Below are 19,077 nucleotides of genomic sequence, written 5' to 3'. Positions count from 1 at the left end.
CACATCATGCATCTTCAGAGAGAGTAAATGATTCATGCTTACCAAAAGTGTTGGAATCAGTCCAGCAGATCGACACAGGTGCAATATAATCCTTTGGGGAAACTCTGATTGTCGAACTTAAAGTGCTTATTTTTACCACCGATGGTCTGAGCTTCATACTGAAGGTCTTTGACAACATTATGGAAACAATAAGCTCCTCATTGTAACCAGAATCACCACAAAGTCTCGCTCTGAAATCTTGCGAGAGTAAAAAAAAAACAAGAACTAAAATTTCGACCCGATCAAGGCGATCAACGATTTCAGTTCGTGGTGACGTGGACATGCCTGTCTGGGTCACTTCAACATTCGAAAATGTTTAAATATTTCAGTCTAGACGGAATCGGTGAACAGACAGTCACGCCACTAGCATGGATACAAACATGACTGATGTAATGAAAGATATTTTCCCCCTTTGGCTCCGGCAGAGTCCAGGCACGAGGCCAGCAGTGTAAAGCATGACGCTGCAGCTCCTTCAGTGGCCTCATAAACAAACACCAGGCAGCACTTTTAAGATGTAATTCAAGCCAACAGGCGAAGCAGTCTGAAATGTCTCAGCTCAGTTGTTCCTTGGCCGAGTCAGAGATGAACTGTAACAGTCCAGATTGTAGATGAGTAAATCTTTGACGAGAGCAGAGTTTCTTCTGTTTGTTTTAAAGATATTAAGGGTTGAGTTGTGGCTCCCGTACGACAGCTGGATGTTTGAGATCATTCGCAGGTTCTTTTAAGGGGCTTTGACGAGAGAAGAAACAGTAACAGCTCATAAGATCAGAACAACAGGGCTCTTATTTTTTATACCTCAGATAAATACCCGTTAAAGTGCCAAGTAGAAGGTAACATTTATGAAAATGACCCCCATCTACTGACAGTAAAGTGTACAAATAACTGTTAAGATGATGTGATTAGTCACATGTCTGCTCTGAGCAGGAACAACCAATTAGACACGAAGATTTAAACCTGAATATCGAACTTTAACACACAAATGACGTGTTTTTATATTCACACAGTACTGATTAATGCTTAACCCTCGAGATAAAGGTTTCTAGATTACGCGTCCCGGCGCTGACACACCTGTATCTGCATTTTTTTTTCTCTTTGGGTAGAAACTCTAGAACTTGAGGAGCAGAGCTGCCATTTTTGTTTTTTCCACCAGCACATTTGGTGGCGCCGAGTCCAACCGAGCCGCCGCCGATTTGCCTTTCCATCACCAGCTTTGCTGCTCAGTGGAGCCAAGCCTCGCCTCCAATCAGCTGCGATGAGGACTCGCGACTGCGGCCAACTCGTGACAGTCCCACGTCTCCCCCTCAATACTGAAACTCAACTCACGTCTATGCAAGAAAACCTGAGAGAAAGATGTTTGTCAGTGTGTTCAGCTCTCAGTAGTTTTGTGGCTTCAGACAATTGACCAGTCGATTACTGATTGTTTCAGCTGTTCTTGTCTAAACTGTTTGGGAGTTTTACTGATAACCTACAGTACCTCTCTCTGAGATATGCTAGAGTGGAAGAACAAAGTAGCATGTACAGAAAACAGTTCAGCATCTCAAATTTGCAGCGCTTGAGTAAACACATCTCATGACATTCCACGTCTGTCGAAAGGAGCAAAGGCGCTGGTTCTGTATCATTTCTCCTTTCAAACACGTTGTGCTTTTATCTTTCATTTAACTCCAAATTTGCACTCCTCGTAGTTTCAATAAATACAGACTCTGACACATGGTTTCTGAGCCAGAGGCACAGCGATGAAACACTCGTTCTGTCCGAAGGCTGATGGCAAACGCTAAAAATCAGAGAGAGTGCTGTCTCCAGTCAGACCAAAACAGCTCTTTATATTGGCAAACGAGCTCACATGCAGCACATTGATGAGCTCTGGAAGCAGCGATGGCAGCGGTCAGAGGCTACTGATTTCTTTTAGGAGTCTGACTGCGGCTGAGGTGGAGGGAGGTGGTTACGCATCACGACCTGGAGGAGGAGGAGAACGCAGGATGGAAGGCGGCATAAGAAGACATCAGCGGCGAGGAGAGGCGCCCCTCAGATGCGATCAGCTCCTGCCTCCGAGTGGAAAAATAAAATCCTCAGCGCGAGAGGAGAAAAGAGGACGGAGCTGACAGGAAAGGCAGAAAATTGTTTTCCGGGGGCAGACGATTGGATTTGAAAATGGTCGAAGATTGATGTCACATGTGACACCGGTGGAAAACGGTGGAGAGGAGAGACTGATGAGGTTCCACTTTCTGTTTTGTGAAATCACAGTTCCTTTCAGTGACTCCTCAAACCTACACGATAAAAAAAAAAAAAAAAAAAAAAATGTCTTTGCCTTCCAACTCGTACCCGCTTTCTTTCCAAGAGTGTGATGATAAATCAGACACCACTTTCATTGGTGTAGTTATGGGGTTTTACTCCGTGACTTCATTAACATTCTGTTTCTTTTGGACAGATGGCAGAGGGAAGCGACGACAACCAGTCAAGCTGAAAAACTGCCAAACAATGTCGAAAAACCTCTAGAGGAATGTGTAAGCAGAGTGCAGATCTGTGACCCTTAAGAACTCCTGCGTAAGCAGAAAAAAACTCCTCGCTGAGATCGCTCGGCTCACCAGCAGCATCAATACATGACCAACAACTGGAGCCCTCGGCTCTGCGGGGAGCGGCCCCTCATGTAAATGTCCACGCTGAACCACGTCCCAAAATCAATTATGTGCTCCTCTCGATGCTGAGCGGCCCTTCAACTGGTCCTGAAGTCACGCACTCCAACACACACTCCAACCACTCAGCAGGTTTTCCAGAAACTCTCTGGCATTGTTCAGCTAAAAATATTCTCTAGTGGCGTCCCGTGGCTGTTCACATCCCAAATCTGTTATTTAACACCTGGAAGTCAGTCACCGCTGCGGCTAAAGAGACGAGTTGACATGAATTCATGAATATGGAGATAAGCGGCAGAGACATGGAGAGAGTTTACCTGTCAGACGCCGCCGATAAAAACTCCCCCGAGGGAAACATGAAACCTCCTGAGGACCCGGCAGACTCTCTTTGTTCTGCTGGGCTTTCTGCAGAGATTAAAGAAAAACGTCCGCTGTAATCATGTTTCTTTCTCTTCCAGTCTCTTTTCTTTCCGTATTCAGAATGAGCGGAGTTTACACGGAGTTACTTGCCAGGATATGATCTAGATTAATCAGAAGCTACCAAATTGTAGAGTTACGTATATATCCGCTTTACGAACAGCACGTCCTTTTGCTTCTGGTGTCAACTCTGCAGTACACGTCTGCAGTCATCTCACTGCTTCTTCACCCACAACAAAGTTAAAATACTTCACTTTTCATGTTTCAATTTCTCTACACAGTTCAATTTTAACATTGTTCTGCCAAAATCTCTGTATATCTCTATTTGTGTGTGTGTGTGTGTGTAGCTTTGAATGTGTGTGTTTGAGTGTTTTTTCCTCCGGTCTCATCCTATTAGTCTCTGCAGAGATGGGGTCTGACATTTAACCATGTCACAACAGACCCCCGAGCACAACGGCTACTTTCTAACAGGATAACATCCTTATTTGTTTGAACCACACAGAATTGGATTATTACACACACACACACACACACACACACACACACACACACACACACACACACACACACACTTACTTCTTCTCCTTCTGGTTGGTGTTTTCCATCTTTCACTTATTCTCTTTCTCATCTTTACATTCAACACAGAACAGATGAAACTTCATTTGGCCCCTGAGGAGAACTTCACATGTTAGAGCAGCGTCGAGGCTCAGAGCAACGAATTAAATAAAACAAGATATTAAGGAAATGCAGGGATGGCAGTAAAAAACATTATATACATTGCAACACGTTAGACCACATATGTGAATTGTGAAGAGGTTCTGTGGGGCAACAGCAGCAGCCATGATGTGTGAATGAGTACAATACACATAATTATATCATCAGTACACAATGTCATGATTGATATATGTGCAGTATATGTACACTTTTTTCAGTTTGTAGTTAAATTTAATCATTTTTTATAAAATTATTTGTATACGTATTCGAAGCCTCATCAAGTTCTTATTTTTTGATCAGATTAAAATTTGATTAGGTATCTCTTTTTTTTTTATTTTAAACCAAATGAAGAATCTATCATCTTGAGAACCAATTTGTGATTCTGTGTTGTGCTGATATAGTAACATAACATCTAGAAGTGCCACAGATCTCGCTAAATATCGCCTCGCTGAAAAAATTAGCACTTGTTTTTTTGTTTAGAGGACACGACGCCGAAAAAAATTCAGATGAAGTCATCATCTATTTATTCCCATGTTGACGTTTCTGGAGCCTCACAGCAAAACAACGTTCAGACTTACTCAAGTAAAAGTGCAAAAGTATTTCCTTTAAAATATACTTAAAGCAACAGAAGTAACTACTTGTTATACCGAATGGCCCATATCAGAATTATGTACGTTATGTTATTGGATTATTCATCACTTTAATGTTTCACCTGGTACATGTGGATCTGATTTCAATCACCTTCTATAGTGTTTGGTAGTTTAATTTGTACAGTACATCATATTTAACTTGTTGATGGTATTTTGAAAGAATGATTTCAATCAATTAGCCAGTTACGAAATATGTTGTACAAAGTACAATATTTCCTATAATTTGCAGTGAAGTAAAAGTACATAGGAACACAAAATGGTAGCCTGGCGCTCAAGTACATCTACCTCAAAATTGTAATTATGTTCAGTACTTACATAAATGTACTATAGATAGTATTATCGGTCCATTACTACCAGTAATATGTCATCAGGGACAACAGTAGGTGCAGGCATGTTGTTGTAAAAATATGAAAACATCTTTATTTTCACATCTTTAAGTCTTTCTTTGCTTCAGGTCTGACAGAAACACAAGTCATTTACAACCACAGTGTATATTATTCATGTTACAGTCGCTCCGTGACTGCGAATCGTGTCAGAAAATCACAGCGAGCGTCACCCCGGAGTCACCTCACAGCACTTACAGCCACCACACGTTAGACCGTCGCCCTCCCGCTTCGACCGCCTCCCGCTGACTCTCGTCACTTATCTTGAGAAGCTGTCTGCGGCGCGAGCTGTCGCCCGAGGCAGAGGTAGCTGCCTTGAGAGCACCGGAGGCAATGAAGGAACAGAGAGAGAAAAACAGCCGGGCCGGGAAGAAAGAAAAAACACCAAGAAAAACAAAGCAAAAGGCCAGCGGTCACGGTGTTCCTTGTTGTTATTCCAGTGGCTTTCCTGCTGGTAGCCGCATGCTGCGACTCACAAGCCACCTCATCTATTTCCAGGGCAACAAAGTGCACATGTCACTGAAAGTCAGCTGGCATAATTCATGAACATTAACTGGAGCTTTAAAGGTGCTATATGTAAGAGCTGACCACCTGTTGATTTTCATACTCCGAACAAGTAACCCTGGAGTAACACCGGAGTCACAGCTAACTGCTAACTGTGTTCTCTTTATCCGTCCATGACTGGAGCGGCTGTTAGCTCAGTTAGCCGTGCGGCTAGCCAGACCACCCGTGGACAGTTGGCTTTGTTTACATCAGGAGCACAGGAGTTTTTTTTTTAAGGCGGGATTGCTGGCGGGGAGCGACACCAGCTGCCTCCCAGCGACACGGCCAAACCCCAACCGAATACTGCCTCGTACAAGAAGACACAGCAGGCGGAGACGGAGGATCATCTCGATTCTCTAAAGAGAGAAACCTCGATTCAGAATACGTTTGGTTGTATGTTCCTGTCTGACAAGTAAAAAAGGTTTAAGTGTAATTATCTTTCTTACCATTTAGTTAATTTATTGTCTTTATTAATTGAGAGAGATCCCATATTACACAAAATTTGGGGAAATATCATTTAATGGATATCATTGTCTTGTATGAGTGTGTGGGGGGAAAAGAACCATTACCATTTAGTTAATTTATTGTGTTAATTAATAAAGTTGAGAGAGGCTGGGAAACATATTGAATATCCTGTTCATAACTTCTGAAACTAAAATTGTCACATACTATAAAAATTTGGGGAATCACCAGTGAATGGATATCATTCTGATGTCTGAGTGTTCGGGGCTGGTATCAGGACAGGGTTAACTTAGCTTAGCGTAACTGCCGGAGGATGAGGCGACACAGGAGTGGCTGGAAGTACATTCTGCGTTATGCTAAGCTAAGCTAAACACACCCTGACAACAGCTTTGTTCTTGACATGAGACTGGTATCCATCTTCTCATCTCACCCTCAGAAATAAAGACAATAAAGAATTTTCCCTGAATTTCTAACTACTTCTTTATTTACATGAAGTGAAAATATTCTGTTTCTCTTTTTCTTGTCCTACAGATGATCTGAAAGCTGCATGTCGTGTCATCTTCTTGGGTTTGACTGAACCTCAGAGGATGAGACTCTCCGCTTGTCTTTTCATGTAAATCCTATTCTTTATTAAACAGACACAGTCGTGCTCACACGCAGACAGTCCAAACAACAACTATTCGAGTAACTGAAGCTCTGTGCCGCCTTGTTATGACTCACGCTGATCACAGCTCAGCCCGGGGATTGAAATGAGCGACTGTTTAAATGTTTTCCATTATACAATTTTAAATAACGCCCCCTACATGCATTGCAATCTTTATGACCAGGCGGCATCAATATGTAATCTGGCTAAATTATTCACAGCACTTTGCCTCCCATGTAATCATGAGTTCAGTCAGGTGTGACATACAGTGACTGTGTGCAGCAGCACGCACACACAGCAGACACAAGTGTGTGTGTGTGTGTGTGTGTGTTAAAGTAAACTGTGGCTTTATGTTCCTGAAATAAATATTAGCGGACAGATAAATGGACCGCTGACCTGAGGAACGTGTGGGACGATTACACACCAACTCACAGTGCCGGCAGAGGAAGTGGTTATAGAGACGAAGCGTTTCAGACAGAAGGCGAATAAAGTGCTGAGAAAACTGATCATTACTGAGCATTAAAGCATTTAAACCTGTTCCAGCAGTAACCTAAAAACAGAATGTATGACCCTGAAAATGAGCATTGTATGTCTACTTTACATCTTTAACTGTTTTCCTGCATGAAATGAAATAGTTTTTGGACAACAATGGAGCTTGACGGCAAAGAAGAAGAAGATATAACAGACTCTGAACTATACTGTAGCTGCTGAGTACAGATACTGTAAAATAAAAAAACAAAACAAAAGAGTTTTCAAAACACTTGTCAGCGTAATTCATCATCGTCATCATCGTCAGTTTATCATAATTAGCATGAATGTCTCCAGGTGGTCTTACGGCGGGTTGTCACGCTGCGCTGTCTCCAGCTGCAGTACAGTGATGACTGATTCATGAAGCGTTGCCGAACATCGTGACCGACAGAAACAAACGACGTCACGCGGCAGACGCTTAATATGGCATCATAAAAAAGACATTAAAAATCCAATACCATAATGCCTCGGAGCCATGAATGTACAGAGATTGATCTGTTATTGTAGTCTTTGTAAAGTTTCTCTGGCGCAGTGTGAGATCGTTTGACAGCTGGATGGACTTTATGATACTTGGATATCTTCACCAAAAGTTATTTCAGTTTAGATATTTTCTTTGTAGCAGTTCAACTGTTCTGACCCAGTGATAGTGTGAAAACTTTTACTAAAAAAGTAAAGTAAAAACACAATTACCACAGTGTAAAAACACTTTGTTACAACTCCTGCATTCACAATCTCATTTTACCTTAAAATATATCACCCAGTGTCCCTCTAGATTTTCACTTTCTATTGTCTTTACAGCCGCTGATCAATCAGGAGTGGGGATGTAGCTCACGGTATTACATAATCACGATAAATAGCCCATGATACGATGTCCTTAAATAATAAATCTGATGTGTCCAGCATTGATTATTCATACAGTTTTAAGTTTAAATAGTTCTGTTTTGCTGCTCGGGTAGCCGGACCTGGAACAGCAGATTGTGAGCCGTAGTTTCAGCCGTCGGTAAACACACCCTCAGGTTGGTTACCACAGTAGTTGTTTTTATACTAGACAGCAAGCCGCCAAATGTGGCTGTCCTTTTTGCGGCTAGGTCCGCCAATACTACGCCCTTTTTTCCACCTCCATTGCTATGTAAATCGATCCGTCGATGTGCTGGCAATTGCGTGAGATGGGCAAAGGTGTCGATGACCTGCACTGTTGTGCGACCCACAGCCGGAGAGATTTAAAACCAGGAAACAGCTGATCACAGCAGTCGGTCCATCACTTCATCCGCGGACGTCAAGATGAGCAACTGGAAAGCCTGACCTGCAATTTTGACTGACACTGGTATCACGGGGCTAAATATTCTTCCAACGTATATGTTGTTTGTCACTGTTCACGCCCAACCTCGTGCTTAACGTCATGACATATGTTTACGCCTACCCCAGTGGCGGCTTTTTAGAAAAGAAGCAATATTACACCTCCCTTTCATATAGACAAGGCGGCAGATTTCAGCCTTTACCTTGCTGCAAATGTACTGCCTTTTCTATCTTAAAGTGGTTAGTATCTCTGGGCTCGTCAGGTGGAGCAGATAGGCCAGGTGGCGTGGCATCAGCAGCAGGACAGCCAGCCTGTTGACTCTGCCTTACGAGCCCAGAGATACTCTCACGTCCCCGAAAATGAGTCACCCTGACAGCAGCGAAAACAGACAACACCAGAGCTACTGTGTGAGTTACAAGTTTGAATCAAACAAGAAGAATACAGCCAACAAAGCCAACCAATCAGAGGTGTAGTAGGGTGGGAAATGATGTAACCACTTAGCCTACTCACTTGTCGTAGAATAACAAAAAGCAAGGAACAAGTGGCTAAATAAACACAATCTGAATGAGTCAAATGAGCATTGTAATTTGCGGGCATGTAAGTATGATCCTTGGGAGCACGCAACTCGACAAAACATACAACAAAGTTCGAGTGGTTTTTTTGACGTTTTAATGTAAAAATGGTACATATTCTGAGTCACCACACTCCAAAGTGCTCACATCCTTACATGTGGATAAATAAAAAGAGGTTTATTTTAGCTCCTGGAGACCGAAAATCAGCTCATCAGGAGGCGATGAGAGCTGCCCTAATTACACTAAATTATACCACTGGAAGGTTTAAACACATTTCATTACATTCTAGTGAGTCTTTCACTGCAAGAGGTAAACAACGCATCCTGCTTTTGGCTCCATGACAGCTCGTAGTTGAAGGGAGATAAACGAGTCTTGTTCAGTCAATTATCACTTTAGTTATCACCGGTTTATTTTTAGCTGGTGTGGTATTTTCTGTGTGAACTGGGCATGGATGTGACAAGATTAGTTTATTCTCAGCCTTACTCCGGCTCTTACTTGAATTTGTTTCTATGTTCGTGTCAGTCTATTGTGATTTATATTCTGGTCAAAGGTCATTAGAGCAGACAAAAGTAATTCTCATAAAACACTCGACTGACAGAAAGCAGCGATGGTAAATTGTCTGATTCCATCATTCTTCGCTCTGTAAGTGCTCACAGTCGATCCCACCCGCTCTCCTCTGACACAACAAGCAGCATTTATAGTCTCACCATGTCCTTTATTCAACCCTTAATATGAAGCGATTTCAAAATGAAGGCAGAGCACTGGGACACAACAGCACAGCAGCAGAGATAGAAAGATACAAGTTGATACAAGGCAATACTGAGTGGTAATTTGATCAATACTCTAAACTTAAAGTCCAGCTGAAATCACAAAATTGTTCAGGAAAAAAAAAAACATGTGTTTGTGAAGGATTCACAGCTGAGATGTAAAGGGTATTGAAACACTTCAAGGCTTTAAAAAACATCACAGTGAAATCATTTTACAGAATTGCCGTGATCAATGTTTTCGGAGTAAATCCGAACAAATTTGCAGTTGACTAACAACAAATCATCTTCACAGTTCTGAGGAATAATCTTAAACGGAGGCTGCTTTAGCTTCTTACAATTTGGTTTATTTTAACCTCCTCTGTCCCGTTATAAACAGAGACAACTGTACAAATCTTTTGTGTAAACTCACTTCCTGTCCTTTCACCTGCTCAGTCATTAAGCAAATCTGTTAACTCATGGAGCTCTTGAGACCTTGCACTAGCAAGTTCTAGCTAGATAGCATGTTAGCAGTAAGCTTGCTGGCTACAGATAACTAAAGCTGTGAGTACATCAGCAAGCTTCTTACACTGCCTATTTAAAAGGGACACGTCGATGAATGTTATGTTGCGTCACGGTTTGTAAACAATGTAAACATTTGTCTGTGTAATAAGCTAGTTTGCTAAGAGAAAGAGACGCTAGCTAGCTAGCTAGCATGACAGAAGCAAACCAAAGGATAAAGACATTTGGGGTAAGCAGCTTTAACTCAAGTTAACTTATAGTCAAGTATTCAGTTTTTTCTACTGTCCAGCCATGGCTGACACAATGTTAACAAACCATTACTGGTAACTGTTTAAGCTAATGACAGACACTCTTTTGTTAGCAGAAGTGTTGAGCTAAGAACTACAACAGTTAGCATCTTAACTGAAACATGTGAACTGGATGTGAAGATTTCCTAACTGATTTCATAGTTTCAGGACTCATTACACCACTCTGTTGTGACTGTTGATAACTTTTAACTTGACTTAATCTGACTAGGTTTGCCGTAACTGAGGACAACAAAAAAATGACTTGCTGGAGACTCAAACCATATGACTTGAATCACATTTCTGTATGTTAATATTCTGATGTTAGCATTGGCAAAAAAGCACAAAGTATAGCATCACAGAACTGCTAGCATGCCTGTAAACTCTGTTTAGGACGTGTTGTTAACAGGGCAGATCCGTAGCGGAACAAAACATGCAGTTTAATTTCAGTTGGACTTTAAAACGATAAGCATGGATACTGTTTTATGTTTAAGCTAATACTGTACAAAAGCTAATTCCAACACCAGCGTTATCTTACATGTGTATACAGTACTGGATGCTTCGTTCGAGCAAATTTCTATTGGCTTTCAAAAGATAAGAAGTGCATTTTTGAAAAAACATGCAACTGCAAACTCAATCACACACACACACACACACAAACACACAGAGTCTTCACACACACCCAAAATCAGATCAGTCCAGAAGAGGAGCGTCTTCATCAGGGATTCTGCTCATCGTCGGGGTCAGCGCCCAGTTCAGATACAGTCTGTATTGCTTTGGCAGCGAGAAACACTGAAAGGGTACAAAGCTTTCTGTCCATCATATTCATTAAATACTGCAAGTAAATCAAAATCTCGACTGCAACAGCGTCCGTGAAACACAAGCCCCGACTCCCTGCGTTTTTTTTGTTTTTTTTTGAGTTTACAGGAGCCAAAAAACAACATTAAAGCGTAGGAAAGATAAAAGGAAGCAAAGGACGTGGACGAGCGGCTCACTCTCACATGTGGAGTTTCTGTCTTTCATGCATCCTCTGCTTATTTTTCTCAGCTCTCCTGCTCTAGTTTCTCCCTGTTAAAGCCTCTGGCGATCACCTTAATGAGCAATTCCCAGTGAGAGCATCCAACAGTTCACAGAGACTAGGGAATACACAAGGAAAAAAAAAAGGCTCAATCCGTTATAATACAGATGTCCAAAGTTACAGCTTCAGATGGAGGAAGAACCAGAAGAAAAAGAGTGAGAGGCACAGAGAAGAGGATGCTCACATTTTCCCTGATCTTGTGTTCCTTGAGTGCCCATTTTATCTCCGATAAAGGACACTTAGTGATATTTGTTCTCTTCCAGTCAGACCCCTCAGGCGACTCGCCTCTACTCCCATGCATACGCTCACACACAAACACACAAAAACACATCGTAGTTCTGTTTGTACTTTAAATTACTGAACACAGACCCTGTATCCTCCCGACTTCCGCTTCAAAATATAATCAAATCACTTTCCTTCAAAGTCATTGAATATACAATTACACTGTATTCTTAAATAACATTAAAGATAATTGATTCAGCCACTTGACTGTGGCTTTTTGAAATCTCCTTTGTCAGTGTGGCTCTGACTCAGCTAACAGCGTTCACCCGAACACAAGGAGAGGAGAAAATGGATGCAATTTCCCCCTTAATGCTTAAAAGTGTTTATGTTGATGCTGAAGAGGGTCAATCCTGGGCAAACACACACAAAAAAACAATTTTTTCATCTTCTCAGATAGACCGTCTATCTGTGCGCCGGCAGTTCAAAAAGTAATACTTCCCATTCTAGAAGAACGTACCCTTTGTGTCCCGGCACAGTATCCTCTTGAAGGCCTTCCTGAAGTCATTGTTGAAGATGGTGTATATGACGGGGTTGAGGCAGGAATTGCAGTAGCCAATCCAAAAGAAGAATTTGAACAAAGGGTTTGGGATGCTGCAAGTTTCAGGGCACACTGCCTGGAGAGAATAAGAGAAGAAGAACGGGAACCAGCAGATCACAAACACTCCCATGACCACAGCCAACACAAAGGTGAACCTCTTCTCCCGGTTCACCATGGCCTTGCGGCGGGACATGGGCGTCCCTTGAATCTTAGATGATTCCTCGGGTACCAGTTTGGTGCCAGAAGATGTGGCCATAGTGTTTTTGTATCTGCAGGCCAGGTTCAGTACCTGGACTTTGAACCCTTTACCTAAAGTTTGCTGCTCGGTCTTGTTCGTCTCTTGTTTGCCGTCAGGTCTGAGATCCTCACCCATTTCCAGTTCGGCGTCAGAGGCAGAGCTGGAGTTGGGAAGCGTGTCTCCTCCTTCGTCAGAATGTGCCTGGGACTTTTTGTGGGGAACAGCTGAGAAGATCTGGCTTTCACAATGGGGGGTTGAAGTGGGGGATGATTTTTGGACTGAAGCAGTACTCGGATTAGGCGGGTATTCCTGGCTCGGGGTATTCCCTGGTGGGTTTTTGAATGGTGCATCCGAGCCAGACATTTTGGTCAGCCCTTTTTCTTGTTGGCTGTCAGTCGTATCTCCTTGATCCCCGTTCTGTTGCGACTGCTCTGATAACTTCACTGGAGGCTCACTGGTTGCCATGCTGGCATGTCGTCCTGCAACCACTTTAGGCTTCTGTCCGAGCGGGGAGCGTGTGTGCTGCTTAGCGATCTGATAAATCCTCACATACACCAGAATCATTATTACACAGGGGGCGAAGAACGAGCCAACGGTGGAGTACAGAATATACCAGCGCTCGTTGTTCAGTTCGCACACCTCTTCACCTCCTTCGCTCTTGTCCAGGGTGAGAAGAGGAGGGAAAGAGATGACCGCGGAGATCAGCCAGACGACGATAATGGCTGCCTTGATACGTGCGGGAGTGCGCTTTGTGCCGTAGGACACAGGCCGAGAGATAGACAGGTAGCGGTCCAGCGCTATTGCGCACAGGTGCACAATGGAGGAGGTGCAGAAGAGAACATCCAGCGCCAGGTAGATTTCACACCAAATGGAGCTAAACGCCCAGTAGCCCTGCAGCTCGTTCGCCAACGAGAAGGGAATAATAAGCGTGGCCACTAAAATATCGGCTGCAGCCAGAGATACCAGGAAGAGGTTCTGAGCCCCCTTCAGGGATCGTGACGTCAGAACGGCAATGATGACCAGGATGTTCCCGACGATGGTCACGAGCATCATGAAGGTGATGGCGATGGCAAAGGCTGCTGTGGCTTGCGGCGTGTAAGGCGAGGGCCTGACGGTGCTCCGGTTGCAGGGTCGGGTGCCAGAGATGAGGCTGATGTTCCTGTTGGAGAGACCGCCGAGCTCCGACAGGCAGGGGGCGTCTGGAGCAGCTGCCATGGTGGTTACAGGAGGGAACTTTGTGAGCGGCCTCTTACAGACTGAGAGACAGAAGACGGGTGTTTCTATGGTGAACCATGGAGAGACAGGATTTCCCCAGTAAGAGGAGAGACTGAGGGTTCTGGATGATGGTCAGTCAAGGTGAGGCCATGTGATCGTTGTTACGCAAAGAGGATCTACAAGAGAAAGACACATTTTATGGTCAAGATACAGGTACAGTCATCACATCATGAAGGTGTAATATGTAAAATTTTGCCACCTGTTGAATTCATACTCCAAACTGATAGGGGAAAGCATATCAACCAGAGTAACTGCTAATTGTTGCTAGTTAGCTATGTTAGCCTTGCGGCTAGTTGGTGGAACTAGGGAGTTTGGAGCAGCAGGGGGAGGGTTGTTTCATAACTCTAGTTAATCATTAGATGTTTTCAACAACATTTCTAACACATCGCACCTTTAAGTAAATGATTTGACACTTTGGATTAAGACTACATACTGTTAATAAAGCCGTTTAAAGGTTATTCTTTAGGGGGAGTTTTCGTTATCCAAATCCAGGATCTAAAGGTGAGTTCACATCATCGCCTCCTCCATTATTGTGCACATATTGTCGATCTCCTCTGCGCACTTGAAATCTATTTCGTGCCTGTCCGTCCTGAGAGAAGGACTTCTCCTCTGTGGCTCTTCCTGAGGTTTCCTCCATTTTTTTTTTCCTGCTAAAAGGTTTTTCCTCACTGTAATCGAGGGTGTGTGTGTCGTTCACTGTACAGTAAAACCTACTTACACAATATGATTTGTGATTCTGGGCTCTATAGATTGAGTTGACTTGCACAGTGTGCTGCCCATGTTTCTACTCTGCTGTGTTCATATTTGTTGACCTTCGTCTCAATGGAAGTGAAAGATGGACGCAGAATTAAGGGTTTGAAAATAACGAGCTGGCTTCATGAGACAGCAGAAGAAAAAAGATATTAGCAGCATTTAATCACTGTTACACCACCTCTTCACCAAAACTGGCGCGTATATGCAGGTTATTTAAAACACTGCTGAAAATAGGCTTTACCGCAGATTAATTTGCCTTTCGGTTTTATTTTTCATTTATTTTGCTTGTCATCGCAAAAGCGCATGAGCCGCATAACCAGGAAGTAAGCGGGGGAAAAACTCTATTGGCGTATGTGCTAGGCGAACCATCGCCACTGGTTTGAATGGCCGCCATTTTGCATAAATCTACGTCTCTGAAAGGTAGCAATCTACTGTTAGCGACATTATTATTGTTGCCATTTAACACAGCGCCACCTGGAGGCTCAGAGTGGGAGACACTGTGCTGTACACTTCTTTCTCTGTGAATACACCCTCAGGACGGAGGCTGTTGTGTGGCGCTTGTAAACCTCCAGGATTAATGATACGGGGCTCTTGTAAAAGACTTTTGAATCCTTCCTGGTAAAACAAGGGTGAAATAAAAGAAAAAAATACGATTCAGTACTATTGATTTGACTTCTGTTTGCGTATATTTTTCTGCAGAGTCAGTGTGGTGATAATGATGCGGCTGCAGAGGGAAGAAGCACAGAGACAAATAAAAGTTTATGAGTCAAGATTTTCATACGGAAACTGAAGAGTCGATGGAGTTTTATGTTTGTTAGAAACTTAGTTCTGTGTGGTTTTTTGTTGTTTTGGTTTTAGGTTAGCCGATAGATTTAGATTTTATCGCCTCCGCAGCTGCTGACTGAGGGGTTCAGGCTCCCTGTTTTTCTTCTTCAATCCAATAATATATATATTTGTCTATTCCTGCAGCTCTCGCTCCTCTTTAGCTGCACATCTCTTTATTTCTACATATATTTGACCATTTATGTTTGTTAGAGCATCTTCAAACCAGTGATCCAAACTGAAACTGTTTATTTTCTGTATTTAGTTCATTTAAATTGGCACAAATCCAGATGTTTTTACTATAAACATGTGGCTGCACAGAGGCTAATCTGTACATTTAAACATGGATGACACATGACAGTAATCCAAATTGTCACATTAAACTAAAATCTCTACTTACCGGATGATATAGAAATCTTCACTCCACCTGCGTCATTCCGTGCCAGCAACTTTTATAGTTGATTTTTTCTTTTTTGCACAAATATGCAGAATTTCGATGGAAATATCCGGTGATGCGCCAACAAACAGGAGCAGAAAGTCCACTGTGGGTGATTTGATCCCTGCAGAGTGAAAGCGGAGGGTCAGGAACGAAACGCTGGGATTTTTTTTTTTTTTTTTTAATGTAGTTCCAGTTTAGATGTGTGTGGATAAGAGAGGAAGAGAGTGAAGTTTTGTAAAGGAGCGGATCTGTCCTCGCTCTCAGCTCCTCTTTACATCCCGCTCGGTGCTTCCAGTCCGGACGCTGGAGACAGACTCTGCTCGCTGAGGGAGATGTGGAGGAACTGATGCGGATGTTACCGGATAAACGAGAACGCGCTTCTTCTTTTTTCTTTTTTTCTTTTACGCGCAGCTTCGGACTCCAGCTGATCCTCAGCCCGGCTGTGCGCCTCACCTCCAGGCTGGGGGTCAGTTTAAAGGTGCGGCACCGCGTCACACGTGACTGTATCTTTCTTTTACGACACTTTATACTTATAATTACTTTATGAATTAAGATTCTTACAAACAAAACGTGAGGAACTAACATCTTGTTTATTCAGTTATGGAAAAGATAAATATTTCTGAGTTTGTTATTACTTCATTGATATAGTTAAGATTAAAATTCTGAGCTTGAATTTTGTCTCTGAAACTACATAGTGATAGTGCCCCTTTAAGTAACATTTATATATATTTTTTCAACTTTTTATTTCTGTTTTTACAGTTTGTTACATGAGTACTTCTCCCCCATGGTTAACTTGCACCTTGTTCTGAAAAATGAAAACGACTGTGTGGAATTAAAAAAGAAATATTTCTGGTTCTGCTGTATCAATTCTGATCATTTGGCGCCTACATTACCCACAACGCAACTTAATCACCGAGTGGCATCAGTGGAAACCATAGATCAGATTACAAGCAGCTTCCTCTGCAGGCGCCAAATGCAGTGGAACGACTCAATACACTTTAATGTGGAAAACGAACGGAGTTACCCTTTAATAACGACTTCAGTGAACTTCCAGCTGTTTATTCTTTCATTATAAGTTCTGAGGTGGTCTGAAAACACGAACGAGAACTTTAAAGTTACCTTGAAATGAATACAACCGAAAGATTTACGTTTATATCAACATGTTAATTTAGTTGATTTGTTTGTACTTTTCCTTTGAAGAAGAAGAAAAGCAGGATGTGAAGTACAGATTGACATCATCTATCTGCGGTGACACTCCAGCCATTACTCAGATGTAATGATGTAATGGATGAATGCTTCCCTCTGGCCAACATTCCCATCACAGACCAAAAAAAAAAAAAATCTCCAATAACTCCACAGATCACATTAACTCATCTGTGTCCGACAGATTCATCACTTCTCCGCTTGTGTTTTGCGATTTCTGTGCGTTTGACCAAATTATGTCCTTTAATTACCCTCCACACACACCGGCCTCCGTCATTAAAAGACTATTAAAGCCTGTTTAATATTCAGGTCCTTTAGTTTTGATTAAAACTTATAATCACTGCATTTTTTTGTTGTTTTTTTTTTGCCATTTGATTAATAAAACAGCAGCAGTATTGTATTGAATATCTAATGTAATAATGTCACGGAAATGTATGCGTATCAGGAGGATCTCTGTGGGCGGAAACATGCAGGAGGCTCAGAAGATTAATGTCTGCAGGAGGCGAAGTTTGCAGAACTCGACAGAACTTTTCGTCACCGCTTGTGTCTGGAGTTTTTAAGCGATCAGTCATCGGATGGCTGAGAAACGCAGATAAACAACTTGTATTTTAACACATTATGTGCAGCTCTTGTTGCCTCTGCTCAGAGTTGAAATGTGTAGGTACAGATATCTTCATATGATGCGAAAGTAATCTCTTTAAGTTTATGATACTTACACTTTTTGTGCAGCAGCAAGGTAGTTTTAACAGTGATTTTGTGATTTTCGAGGCATAAATTAAATCTCTAGAAGTAAAAATCTGATGTTAAACAGACTATAAACAGACCACATCATGGTTGCATGACCTAAACATCACCACCACTGAGCATCTTTCTACACAATCACTGTACACGTCTTTCTATAAACTGATCCATGTACAAGCTGTAAAGTTTGATGACGTTTACTGTCACGTGACGACTTCTGTAGTTTAGCCACTTGTTAGCAACCCCCATTAAAAAGACACGTAAGCACTTTATAATCAAATTGTGGAACGTTTAATCATTTATTTATGTGATATAGAACAAAGCTTGTGGTAACGACAGACTCATTTCAGGAATTTAACAAAAAATCTGATAGACCTTGAGACGAGAGAACCAGATGTGCAAAAATGCAAACTGATTTCTGGGTTTTAGGACTTCAAACTGCTCCACTCTTCATGTAGAGGTGTGGGGAAAAAAAACAGTACAATACTGGCCTCAGATGTAACGGATTGGAAACGTGAAGTTGAACAGAATACTTAGAGTTTGCAGTTTTCACTGTTTAACACAAACAGCGGAGTCATCTTATCTCCTCGGTCCAGCTAGAAACTAATTTCCAGAGGTGTCGGTGTTAAACCTGCTGGTTCCTCCTCGGCTGACTGCAGAAAGTGAATCAGCACCACAACAGTTTTTTTGGTTTGTTTTGTTTTGGGTTTTTTTTTTAAAGTTCTCCTCCAAACTCGACGACTGCGTTCTTTCCTTTGACCTCCGAGAACGGCTTCACTGGCAGGAAGGGTTTCATTCCTGGAATCTGAGCGAACTGCCAAATATTTATCTCCAGCTCAGTTTATTGTCATGCAGGTAGGCTGGCGGAAAATTGCTCTGACATTTACACTTGACATATGGTAACAAACAACAGTCAAACAGCCGAGCTAAGAGAGCACAAGTGTCCATTACTGTGAAGTCAGGCTGACAGAATGAGGACGAAACCTTGAAACTGCACAGAAAGTAGAGAGATTTTCTCTTTAGGATTAAGTAAATAATAACGTCCATTGTTCCGTGCGGAGACGCGACAGAATGAGACAACAGTGATGAACTAAAAGCAGATGTGTTGATGTCCAGGAGGCGACAAGCTCGCTGTGCTAGGCGGGGAAAGAAACTACAAGCGCTGATAAAGTTTGTCTGGAAACAAGTAAGACTGATGTCGTCTGAGGTGTCGATCAATAAAGGGGATCCTTCTTCAGGATGCATGCTGATCTGATCAATATTAAGCTGTAAGAAATAAGAAGG

The 19,077-nt window shown here is 42.3% G+C and overlaps 1 protein-coding gene across 2 annotated transcripts; it reads right to left on the bottom strand.

The window, feature by feature from the left end:
- Positions 1 to 9,002: 9,002 nt before the first annotated feature.
- On the bottom strand, positions 9,003 to 17,829 carry LOC119029457 (alpha-2A adrenergic receptor-like). Of its 2 annotated transcripts, none has more exons than XM_037116273.1 (2): positions 17,769 to 17,829; positions 9,003 to 13,951 (listed from the first exon to the last, which is right to left on the bottom strand). In XM_037116273.1, exon 2 carries the CDS (start codon positions 13,773 to 13,775, stop codon positions 12,228 to 12,230), a length of 1,548 nt encoding a protein of 515 aa, XP_036972168.1. In that variant the 5' UTR covers positions 13,776 to 13,951; positions 17,769 to 17,829; the 3' UTR covers positions 9,003 to 12,227. The 2 variants fall into 2 exon arrangements, with proteins under 2 accessions (XP_036972168.1, XP_036972167.1); XM_037116272.1 differs by lacking the exon at positions 17,769 to 17,829 and adding an exon at positions 15,811 to 16,212.
- Between the last annotated feature and the right edge of the window lie 1,248 nt (positions 17,830 to 19,077).

Source organism: Acanthopagrus latus, chromosome 12, assembly GCF_904848185.1.
Source record: "Acanthopagrus latus isolate v.2019 chromosome 12, fAcaLat1.1, whole genome shotgun sequence".
NCBI classification, from domain to species: domain Eukaryota; kingdom Metazoa; phylum Chordata; class Actinopteri; order Spariformes; family Sparidae; genus Acanthopagrus; species Acanthopagrus latus.
This window is presented reverse-complemented; position numbering and strand designations above follow the sequence as displayed.

Coding starts and splice junctions, on each gene's coding strand:
- LOC119029457 (XM_037116273.1), bottom strand. CDS start 13,775: ATGGCAGCTGCTCCAGACGCCCCCTGCCTGTCGGAGCTCGGCGGTCTC.